General features: G+C 35.1%; 1 protein-coding gene across 10 annotated transcripts in view; it reads left to right on the forward strand.

Moving 5' to 3' along the window:
- LOC132796958 (uncharacterized protein CG43867) overlaps nucleotides 1-13,140 on the forward strand; it is a 176,308-nt gene that overhangs the window by 40,423 nt on the left and 122,745 nt on the right. For 2 of the 10 annotated variants that reach the window (XM_060808340.1, XM_060808341.1), the window contains exon 1: nucleotides 11,001-11,852. The exons of 7 other annotated variants lie outside the window; for them this stretch is intronic. In XM_060808340.1, the coding sequence (XP_060664323.1) occupies nucleotides 11,100-11,852 (753 nt within the window). In that variant the 5' untranslated portion in view covers nucleotides 11,001-11,099. Of the gene's footprint in view, nucleotides 1-10,997; nucleotides 11,853-13,140 lie in introns of those variants that run through there. One more of the 10 variants, XM_060808335.1, reaches the window with a different exon arrangement.

Consider the following 13,140-nt stretch of genomic DNA (forward strand, 5'->3'; position numbering starts at 1 on the left):
ACCTTTAGCTACCCTGTCAGCTCATTTCTTTGAGTAGAACAGAAAAAAGTTGAAATCAAATAAATATTTCAAGGCAAAAATATTTATCGTTGTCTCCTCTTTTTTTTGCCTTTTGCCATTTTGTTTTGCATTTTTATACTATTTTATCTTTTTTACATTTTCGCATTTTTTTTTTTTTTGCTTTGGCTTTACACTGAGCTGAGCTGAACTGAACTGAAAGTGAGTTGATTTGAGGGGCTAAGAAAAAAGAAGAAGCCTCATGGTTGACTTGTGGCAGCTTCGTTGCTGTTGACGACAGCATTTGAATGTGGGACAGCAAAACTGAACTGAGGCTGAGAACTGAAATATATCTTGAACAAGCAACAAACAACCAGCAAAATGATGCCAGATACAATGGCAACGAAAATGTGCTCAGCTAGTTAACTTCAACTAGGCGATAATTCGCATTTATTTTGATAGTCGACATTAAATTTGATAGTCACTCATATATTTGACTCAGCGTTTTGTTTTTTTGTTTTCCATAATTTTAAAGTGTTTTTAGTTGAAAAGTCAGAAATATTTTCTTCCCTCCATGTTTTCTTATAAAGTGTGCAAAATATCATTATATATTCATTTAGTTAGGAAAAAGAATTTAGCATTTCTTATATATTAAATCAATATTTAATCAAGTTTATTTTATGTTTTGTCACGCCCACTTTTGCCCGCCAAATCGAAAAAAATGTAATAACATGTGACAACCTGGTATATTTTATACCTTGAAGTACTACATCAATATACCAAATGTATCTATTGGTATATTTTCAGTATATTGTTGCATATTAATTAGGTATATTTTAAAATTAATACGACACTGTTTTTATGGTATATTTTGTGTCTTATGATATATTTTAAATGTTGTACTATATCAATATACCATCGGTATATTTCTAGTATTTTTGTAGTATATTGATTCGGTATATTTTAAGGAAAAAAAACGCACTGTTTGCTTATATTCTAAATAGGTAGCGAGTATCTCACAGACGAGCACACTCGACTGTAGCTTTCTTACATCTTTGATATGTTTGCTTACGATAATTGCCAAGTTTTTAGCGCTGCTTAGCTTCTTGGCCCACTGTATTTTGTTGTAAGCTTTTAGGCGCATGGCTTAAACAAGTTACATGCGTTGTGGGCATATTTCAAATGCCTGACCAGGAAAAAAAAAGAACCATAAAGCTAATAAATATAAAAGGGCAAAGAGACTGCGGTCGCTTTTAAGTGTGTATGCTTGTGTCCGTTAACAGGATGTGAAAAGAGAGAAAAGGGAGAGAGAGAGAGAGAAGGAGAAGGAAGCGAGAGCGAGATGGCAGCTTAGTTTAGCAGAAGCTGAAACGGAATTCGTTGCCTACTTTTTTGGTGCGGTCGCCGAGCATAAAACATGATTATGAATGGAGCGAGTTTGTTGGTGGTTTCAACGGAGTAGAGAGAGAGGGCGGGGGGAAGGTTGACTGGCCACTAGCCGTAAAAGTTTCGGGCTGCAATTAAAGCCGCGAATTCCATTTGGCATTCGTTGCTTCGGCAAAAACCGCACTAAAGTTGTGTGTTAAGCGGCTTTTGGCTGCGTATTTAAGCCGTTTATGTTGTTACGTGTAACTGCGAAATACACACGACTCAACTGCACACACACACACACACACCAATACACCAACACCAATACCAACACACAAACAAACAAACATACAGTCGCATACCACAAACGAGCCGTATGTCAGCTTCAGCCAGGATCGGGTGTTGTTGCGTTCTGTGTGTGGAGTTGTTAACGGGATACTCAAAGTAATGCCGAAAAATTATATTAAGCGGATTGCCCTGACGACACCACACAACACACACATATACAAAGAAACCAACTGCGAGATAGAGAGAGACAGAGAAGGGGAGAGAAAGAGTCTCAAATTTATGAAAACTATGCGAAAGGCGAAAGGCAAGCAACAAATACCGAGTACACACAAGCCAAACACACTGGATACCAAACACCAAACACCAATAATACTTATGACCAATGTGCACACTCACACACACACACACACACACACACACACACACTTAGTGTAGGTGTAGTTTCAATGCTTCGCTAGGCACTCCACATGTGTATATTTATGGCAACGGGATTAAAAAGGATATTAGCCAGTTGTCGTTTGAACAAGTGCCCGCTGCCTTGGCCAACTTGCTCTCTCTCTCTCTCTCTCTCTCTCTCTCTCTCTCTCTCTCTCTCTCTGTGTAACAGATGCCCACAAAACTGACGGCAGGCGACAAAAATATAGCTAACGTTATCGGACATAGCAAAGCTGGCGATCAGTTTTCAGCTGTCTTGAGACTAGAGTATAGAAAGTGAGTCATTAAATAAAAATATGCACATTTGTAGTAGCTTTAACTCAGTTAACACGCAACTATTAAAAGTTGTATTTAGCTGCCAAAGTAACTTTTACTTTATTTTATAATTATACAATTATATACACATATCTGCAAACATTAAAAGCAGATAAAAAAATGTACTTAACAGTAGTTGGAACAAAATTTAGTAGATATAGAAAAAGAAATACAAATATAGTTAAAAAAATCGGATAAAAATACACAAATTTGCAGCAACTTAACACGCAATTATTAAAAATTTCATTTAACTGCCAAAATAACTTTTTCATTATTTCCAATATTGTTGGCTTTCCAACAGAAAATTAGTTCAATCAAATATGTTACAAATATGTATATGAATTTTCAACTATCTTACAATTATCTGATATACGAAAAGCAGTTGAAAAACTCACTTAACGGCAGTTGCAACAACAGCTAATTTAGCTGCATTATCATTACCATTGCTACTTTTGTAATAGAAAGTTAGTTTAATAAAATATACAATTTCTTATTTTATGACAGCTGTTACAGTTCCAAATTACACTTAAGAACCGTTGAAGCTGTTGACAATTGCGTTTAGCTGCATATTTTGTTCATTAGCACAATTCATTCATTTTTCTTTTAAAGAATAAAGTTTCTAAGAGTTCAACTACTTTTATAATGCAGTTTTAAAGTTTTTTATATTAATTTATTTTTTATATTTTGTGCCGAATTCTCGCATTATTGAATTTTATTTAAAATAAATTATAAACAAGCAAAGATTTTCAGTAAACCAGAAAAAGGAAAGTGTGCTGTTACTAATTAGGTGCTGAGAATATAATTGATATCTTGCAAATTATAATGCAACCATGGGATTTTCTGCTTTCTGAACATTTCCCAAAATATTGCTAGTTCAGATGACAATACGTGACATCAACTGATTCGATGTGAAAGTATGTTAATGCATATATGCCTGCTGTGAGCTGTGAGGCGACACTAATAGCTCAAGTTTGTGGGAATGCAGAATGCATTCATGAATAATGTCTGAACGAAATGTTAATGAGGGTCGAAAGACCTACTGGTTTTCCAACTGAAATGCACATATCGAATATATTATTCAAATTATTAAAATGCTTTTGCACTGCAATCTGATTACAATTGACACAACAACTCAAAATTGATTTGCTTCAAATGATTTGCGTATGTTTTGTGTGGTGTTTGCTGTGTGTACTGCAGTTGTATTTTCATATTCATTTGCAGTTTTACATAAATTCATACGAGTTTTTGGCTCTTTGGCTCTTTTGGCGCTTAAAGCGTTGGCTTAATTGCTCAACAAGTTGGCGTCGTGTGGAGCCCCCAAAATAAGAAAATGAAATACATGTGAATTGGAATGGGTGGCGAATACAACTCGCATTCAATTTATGCATTGCTTTTTATACCCGTTACGTTATAGGGAAGAAGGTTATTACATCTTACAATTATGTGTGTGATCAGATGAAAATTGTAGAAATACTTTTGAATGGAAAAAAACGCCTACTGTAATAAAGTCTTAGTTGATTGGTTGGCAATTTGGTATGTTTTGTACTGTATGGTATATTTTGAATGTAGTACTATGTATATCAATATACCAAATACAGTCTTTGGCATATTTCAGTATTTTTGGCACAATAATTCGGTATATTTTAAGAATAATACGACATTATTTTCGAATGTAGTACTATATCAATATACCAAATATAGCCTTTGGTATATTTCAGTATTTTTGGTATAATAATTCAGTATATTTTAAGAATAATACGACATTATTTTCGAATGTAGTACTATATGAATATACCAAATATAGCCGTCGGTATACTTTAGTATATTTTCGGTATATGAATTTGGTATATTTTCGAAAGTATTTCATTAATATGCCAAATATTGCCTTCGGCATATATGTATATTATGAATACAGCATTGTTTTTACTTCTATTCAAAATCGGTAGCGGGTATCTCATAGTCGAGCACTCTCGACTGTAGCTTTCTTACACGTTTTCTTGTTTTTCTTTATTTTGTCAGCATGGGACTTGCCACCTGCCAGGCTGTGGAAACAGCTGTGGAATGTGTGTGTGTATGTGTGTGTGGCATCTAATGCCTGGCTGTTGACAGCTCGGCCTAGAATCAGGTGCGGATTTGGAGGCACAATTAAACTGGCTGCCGCATTGACATGACTTAAATCCATTCTCGCATTGTGTCACACACACGCTAATTGGCCAAAAAGCAGCAGCCGAGCAAAACAAAAAAAAAAAAGGTCAGCTACAAAATCAATATAGAAATCGGCTCGCTTAAGCTGGCCAATTTCACATGCTCAATCGTCGTGTCCACATCCTGTCATTCTCAGCTTCAGCGTTGTGCTTGTGGCGCGCGTATAATTTAAAATTCAAATGCAAACATGTTTTTGGCAGAGAGCGCGAAAAACAGGTCGAACTGCCAAGCAAAAGTCATTAAAATTCGCAGGCGGCCAAAACAACAAATGTGGCCGTGTTGCGTTGCGTTTGCCGCGTCTTTAAGGCTAACTAAATTTGGCTTTAATGCGAGCAAAAACACAAACACACACACAATCAGCGCACGAAAGTATGCTACACGCATACCCTCTCAACACGCTCTTGTGTCCGTGTGTGTGGGGAAGGGGAAATGGAAGGGGCTTTCAAAATCAGCAGGCAAGCCGAAAACACGAAGCTCAATTTACTCGTTTCGCTCTTCGCCTCTCTTGTTGCTGCTGCTTCGCTGTTTCACCACGCCAACGAATAAAGTACTCTAAATATCCTTTCTGCTCTTGAGTTCAATGGGAAATATTTTGAAGGGAAATTCCACAGTTTCGCTGCTCGCTGCTTCAAGCAGCTGTTTGGTGAGCTGTTCTCGCTTACGGCATCGCTTTGATGATGAATTGCTGTTTTTTCAACTTTTAGCAGATAAATACTGTTTATTGAGTCTTAAACTTCTGATTCTTACGGTGCTTCTTCAAAGACTTAATAAATAAATATTCTAATATGTAACCAATTATCTTTTCTTTCTACTTGTGTTGACAATATTCGAAATTGTGTGACATTAGCTTAAATATTAATGAAACAGTCGTTGACAAATCTTTTGTATGATTCTTGTTTTTATGTTTATGTTATAAGTTATTTAAAAAATACTTTTAAACGGCAAAAAAACGCCCGCAGTAATCGGGTCTTAGTTGATTTAGCTGACAATCTTGTATATTTTGAATCAATCGATTTACCGAATATAGCCTACGGTATATTTTAGTATTTTTGGTATATTTTTTTTAATATAATTTCATTGAAAATAAATAGCGGGTATCTCACAGTCGAGCACATTTTCTTGTTTTTACTTGTCAAAGGTTTGTTTTACCAAATTTATTTTGAAAATATTTTGGTAATAGGCAGTGCACTATAATGTTATTGTTGTTCATTAATTTTCACAGCTTCAAAATAAATAATAAACAAAAATTGAGCAGGCCAAAACTTGCAAACATAAAAACCAAATAACAATTAAATGAGATATTTTACAGTATATTTTATTTTCAATTTAATATTATTTGTATAATATTTGTTGAAATGCTTCAAAAAGTGTTTAATTATTGATTCTCAGTTATGAATTTGTTATGTTCAATTTAATAGGTTAATTAAATCGTAATTTGAAAAAAAAGAAATATAATTTTTGAAATGTACACATTGTAGTTTAATTTATTTAAAATTTGCTAAAAAAAAGTGTTAGAAAAATTTAAAATTAATTTTTACATTTGTTTATTAGAAGATTAGATATGGATAATTCTTTGGTGTAAATGTCGCTTCCGAAAAAAAAAATATATATCAAAACATTTTTTATTTTGAGTAAAGATGAATATTGTGGCTCTTGATTAGCACTTTCATTGAGCTAAGAATATTGGAATTATTTTTGCGCCTTGAGATAACTGCAAAAATAAAAGAATTCTTCTTAAAGTTCTTAAAATCAATCTTAAATCTAAATATACGAATAACGCTAATCCAGAGCTATAAGAAAACCCTTTACATATTTTAAAATTGTTTCAGTTTATGTGTTTATCATTGTAAGTAGTGTCGCATAAACGGTAGATAACTGATAATAACGCAGAGTATAAAGCCTTAGTCTCACATTTGATAAAAGGATTTCACAACCTGTATTTCGTATTCCGTGTATTATCTCAGCTGAAAGTAGAAAATAGGGAAATTTCACTCACCACAAATACGATGTGAGGCTGATGCTCTTTCAACACACTCACACACACACACACACACATGCGCACAATGCACAGCTGTGCTGGCTCACAAACAAGTGAGTGGAGCCATGAGAGTGTGCATGTGTGTGTGTGTTTCCTTGTTGTGTGTGTGTGTGTGTGTGTGTGACTACGACGGCACACACAACTGTGGACTTCGCTTGCTGCTGCTGCTGCTGTGTTGTCGGTTGTTGGTTGTCGGTTGTCGGTAAATCACAACCATGGCACGGCACACGGCAATCAGTTTGTGTTTGGCTGTGTAACGCGTTGCGTGCTCTCGACGGCAACTCGCTCGCTCGTTGGCCATTAGCCCGGTTCTTTTTGCATGTCGTGCGCGAATTGTGCGAAATACGAAATACGAAATGCGAAATGTGTGAAACGTGAAATGTGAAACTTGTCGAATTTGGAGCAACCAAAAAAAACCAAACTCACAAATTTAATATAAAAACAGAAACTGAAACTGAATGCGCGACAAAAAAAAAACAAAAAGTGAAAAGTCGACTTTAATTCGATTTATTTATCATTGATTTAATATAAAGAAATCTATATATTTTTTTGCAAGTGCGTGTGTGTGTGTGTGTGCAATATATTTATCAATTTACAATAAAGCCAAATGCATAATTAAAGTACGTGCATAACGAGTATTTATAGCCAATCTAGATTGCAATAAGCAATTGTTGCTGACGGCCAAATTGAGAGCTCCAAAACAAATGGCAGACAGAATGAAGCCTCCCGCCAAACGCGATTTCTTCGCAAATATTTCTACACATATACATATATACATTCGATATATATATATATTTATGTGCTTGTGTTTCGAGTTTCCAGTTTTGTTTGCTTTTCATTTTGCGTTGCGTTTGTTTTCAGTTTTGCTTCGTTTTTTGTTTGTTTTCGTTTGTGTTTTTTTTGTAGCATAATTTTTGGCGCAGCCAAGCAAATACACGAGCATATTTGATGTATTTCCAAAAGAAAAATATGCGTATGCCTGTGTGTGTGTGTGGTCATAAATATTTGATGAGCAGCGGAAGGCACAGCATACTGTTTTCATTTTTATTTTGCTGTTGTTGTTGTATTTTGGTGAAAAGTCAATGCAGCGCGCAACTTTAAGCTGGGCAACTTTAAGCCAACTGCAACTCAGGCAGCGTGTCATTAATATGCCCAACTGTCTGTCGTGTCTGTTGCTGTGCGTGCAGAGCAATTGCATAAAGTCCAGGCTCCAGCCAGCCAACCAGCCAGCCAGACATATGTATATTATCTCTGGTGAATTATGGCCTGGCCATATAGATTCCAAAACGGCTTGTCCTTACAAGAACAGCAGCAACAGCAACAGCAGCAGCAACAACAGCAATGTCTGGCTGCTGCTGCTTCTTCTGCTCGTATGTTAAGCACCTCTTCGTCTGTGTGTGAGTGTGTGTGTGTGTTTGTGTATCATCATCGTGCTTTGTGGCACACATTGTTAAATGGACGATACAAAACTTGAACAACAACAACAACAACAACAATGCAGACATGTCCTGCTGCCTGCTGCCAAATATGTCGCCTGGCACTTTGGTGTCGCCTCCATCTCCATCTCCAGCTGCTGCTGTGTCGAATTACACTCGACTCGTCGTCGTCGTCGTCTCTTGACTGCCACTTGAAATTAGATCTCGATAAACTACCTCCTCACTCTTTACTCTTTACTCCTCACTAGTTTTTTACAGTTTAAAAAGAGAAGTTGCCAATCACTAATTGGCTCGAATGCCGCAGCATTTTTCCAGCATATTCAGACAGTGTCCAGTGTCCAATCTTTCTCTCCCTCTCTAACCCTCTCTTAGCGCTTATTTATTGATGCCAGGCAGCAGCAGAAGCAGCGCATTTAGTCAATAGCTAATGCTGGAAATTGAGTTATTTATGCTCTAAGATTGATTGCTCTTTGTTGTAAATGTTGCCAAGCCTGTGTGTGGTAGCAGCATAGTAAACAACGGCAGCATCAGCAGCAACATCAACAGCCAACGCAGCAGCAACCATAACAACAATCAAGCGACTATTGCGACTTTTTTGATTAGCAAAACTCAATCGATTCATTTGCCAGCCAATTAATTGCGCATTGCCATTGATAATCAGCAACTTGAGCTTTGAGTTTCTTCTGCATTTTGCTGTCTAGAAGAACATTTTAAATAAGAGTTATTCAATGAGTTGTTTTCTTTTAATATTTCTTCAATTCCGATTAGTTTTATTTTATTTAATAAACAAGTTAGTGCGATGAAACTTCGTGTTTCTATTATTATTTATCATTGTGTTATTTATCCATAAAAATATTAAAAATGAAAGTTTTGCGACTAGTTGCATAACATTTATTATGCCAAAAAAATATTTATAATAATTAAATAGAACAATTGATAGAATATATTCATTCTTATTTATGTTCTTTATTTATCTACGAGATTTAAATTTATTTTTGTATCTACGAGATATTGCGGCAATTTTTTGTGGAAAGTTTCACAATACAAATTATAACAGCCAGAAATATCATCATTTAATTTTGAGTTCTTTCAATTTTATTTATCTACAAGATTTTAAGAAAATTTTGAACTGAAGTTAAACAACTTGTTGTACAATATTTATTATATGTATGTGTCTTACAAATAATATTTATTTAAATCATTGTATAATAGAAATGAATTTTCATCAATTTGTATTTAATTTTTTTTACACTAATTTATCTAAGAGCTTTTGCGACAATTTTCTATGAAAGATTTACAATAATTTGCATAAATAATATATAATAATATGTTTTGTCAATCTAGCTCATCTCATTGCAATTGTATTCGTTTAAATATAATAATAATATATACCAGAAAATGATTATATTATTTTTTGTTTTTATTTTTTGGAGTTATTTATTTTATTTACCTACAAGATTTGAATGTAATTCTAAATAAATATTGTACAACTAGTTGTACAACTAGTTTCTACCAACTAATATTTTCATAATTCCAATTAATTTTATTTAATTTTAAAAGCTAGTTGCTGCAAGTAATAGAAATTCATAAATTTTCTACTGCCAATTAATCGGTTTTAATAAATGTACTTTATTTATTTTATGTAATTTATCACTTATATGTTTCGTGGTTATGCAGATAAAAAAGCGTAAATTGAAAATTGTTTTTAAAAAAATTCAAATTCGCTTATTGTATATTTCATCAATTTTTCACATTTGACTAATTGACTAATTATATATCATATTTTATAATATAATTTATCAACCATTTATTGGATGCACTTTGCATACTAAAATGTGTAAAATTATTAATTTTCTTATAAATTATTTGTTGTTTATTTTTTATTAAATTCAGAGCACATTCGTTTTTATTAATATGATTGCAGTAGTTAAAATCGATTTGCAGTAAATTCCAATTTTGTGATATTCATTTGATTTTCTTCTTTCAATACAAAATCATTGCATTCAATTTAAAAAAACAGTTGAAGCAACTGATAAAATATTAACAAAAACTCATGTATAATTAGCTTTAATTATTATGCTCATTAGTTTTGTGGCAGCAGCATAATTTATATAAAATTTATTGAGCTCATTTTCAATGTACAGAAATTGATATTTATTTGGTATTATTCTGCATATATTCAACATATAAGCAATATTTATTATTAGTCCTTATTTAGTTGAATATTTTGTGGCTTTCAATTCACTTTCTCTGTCAATTTTTTCGGCTTTCGCTTACAAAATGCAAATGAATGCGCTTTATTTCCATTATTTGAGTTGTGTGGTTCAAAGTGCATTTTAGTTATTTTATTGTGTCTAATTATTGTTTATTGTTGTTCATTGCCATGAATAGAAATCAAATGACGCCATTGCCTTGTATCAAGTGCAATTAGAGCGAATCTAATTAATCTGTGCATCTGATACGTGAAGCACATTCATTAACAGCAATTTGCTTTGATACCCTGTAAATGCCGATTTGATTGAATTAGGGTATTTTGCAGTGCTGTGTGCGTGTTTATTTCGCATTCATTTATTATGATGAGTTTGTGTGCATTCATTTATTTATTTAGCCAATGCAATTGCAATCGCATTGCATTAATTTATGCTTCTGTCTCCTGTCTGCTGTCTGCTTTATGGCGCTTGTCATTTCGTTTCGATTTGCGCCCATCAAATGTCAAATGACAACAATCAGTTGCAGTTGCAGTTGCTGTTTCCATTGCAACGCATTTTGTGGTTAACGCTGCAGACTCCCCGGGGAGTCATTAATCAAGTGGGCGACGCCTAAATGCATGCAACATAAATTTTGCACACTTTCAATGCAACAATTCTCGTTTTTCGCAGCTGCCACACTTGAGTGTTTAAGCCAAAAAAAAAAAAAAAAAACAAATAAAAATGCAGCGTCACAAGTAACAAATAAACAAATACAATTAAAAATATAAATTATAAAGAAAAGAAAACAAAATAAGCTTGCTTTTGGGCATGGATGCGGCAGGCACAACGCTGATGCTGGTGGATGCCACAACAACGGGAGCAACAACAACAGCAACAAAAGTGGACATGCAACATCATCGTCACTCGTCACACAGCCAAATGTCGCACGATGCCAGCGCCACGACGGCAGCCGAGCTAAATGTGGCAACCGCTGTTGCAAGTGGCAGTGCAACGGCAACGTTGACTCCAGCCGGGGCAGCAGCAACAGCAACAGGAGACTCAACAGTGACCGCTGGCACCTCGAACAGTTCGTCGAGCAACAGTTCGCCGGCAAAGGCGAGCTATTTGCATCATCATCATTTGCATCATGGCGTCCATGCGCCGCATCACCATCATCATCATGCGCTGCAGCTGCATCACACGGCGCCGCCTTCGCCGCTTGCCACAGTGCGGCACCAACAACAACAACAACAACAGCAGCAGCAACAGCAACTTTCGGCTCCTTCAACGCCGCCAAATGCCGCTTGCTTAGCCGTTTGTTGCTCCGCCGCCGCCTCGTCGCATCATCATGTGACAGCCATGGGGCATGTGCCACACTTGCCGGCACATCATTCGCTGTACCCCTTGATGGCCGCCGCCCAGTTGGGCTATGTGAGCTCCAGTGGCCCCAGCTCGCTGGTCAATTCACCTGCTCTCGGCCGACGCAAGCGATACACGAGCACTTCGTCCAATTGCTCCAGTCAATTCAACAACAACTACGCCGGACTCGACGTCGACTCACTCGATGATATGCTGCGCAAGGTAAGCTAAACTCTAACAAAAAACGAACCTAGTTCGACTTGCAATTAAATGCAACGAAGCAACAAATCGATTTCACAATTCCTCTCGCTATTCTGACTATCAATTCCTCAAGTGATAAGTCGGCAATAGATCAATTCTCATAGGGTAGAAGGGTATTATAACTTTGTGCCAGCAAGAAATGTATGTAACAGATAGAAGGAGGCATCTAAGACCACATAAAGAATATATGTATTCTTGATCAGCGTCAGCAGCCGAGCCATGTCCGTCTGTCTGTCTGTCCGTCTGTCCGTATGAACACCTAGATCTCAGAGACTGTAAGAGATAAAGCTATAATTTTTTTTCGGCAGCATTTGTTATGTTTATACGCAGATCAAGTTTGTTTCAAATTTTTGCCACGCCTACTTCCGCCCCCGCAAATGGACAAAAATCGAATAACAAGCGTAATTTTAAAGCTAGAACTGTGAATTTTGGCATATACATTAATGACTATAGTCTTCGTGATATCTGAAAATTTGGTTGGGATGAAAATTGTGGAAGTTATTAAAGAAATACTTTTTTTATGGGCAAATAGGCCTACTTACAAAGGGTCTTAGTTGCTTTGGCTGACAATCTGGTATGTTTTGCACTCTTTAGTATATACTGAGTGTATTACCATAAAAATATACCAAATAAACAATTCAGTATATTTTTAGAATATTTTCAAAAATATCGCAATATTTTGCTTATATTCAAAATTCATAAATAAACAATTCAGTATATTTTAAGTATATTTTGAAAAATATCGCAATATTTTGCTTTTATTCAAAATGGGTAGCGGGTATCTCACAGTCGACCACACTCGACTGTAGCTTTCTTACTTGTTTTCTTTTTATATAACTTGAAGTACTTATTGCATTAGCAAAATTGGGATTTATTTAATGGATTTCATTGTGTTGGATATGCATCTGGCAACTCTAATAGTGTTTATCTGGTCACACTGTCAATAAGTATCGATACTTTGATGCAAACTTTTTTTGAAGTTAGAGTTTTAAGTTCTGTGCCCGACGCTACAGGCAACTGAATGCAATTTCTTTATATAGTTATAATGCATCAATGAAAACTTTGCTATAATCAAATTACATCACAGTACTTTAAATTCAGTCTAAAAGCATTGGATTCAATATTTCTACCAAAACAGTGCAGTATTATTCCAAAAATATACAAAAATCGTATACCAAAAATTACAAAAATATCTCGAAGGTAATATTTGGCATATTGATATACTATATTTCTTACATTTTTTATCATC

This window comes from Drosophila nasuta, chromosome X (assembly GCF_023558535.2).
Source record: "Drosophila nasuta strain 15112-1781.00 chromosome X, ASM2355853v1, whole genome shotgun sequence".
NCBI lineage: Eukaryota > Metazoa > Arthropoda > Insecta > Diptera > Drosophilidae > Drosophila > Drosophila nasuta.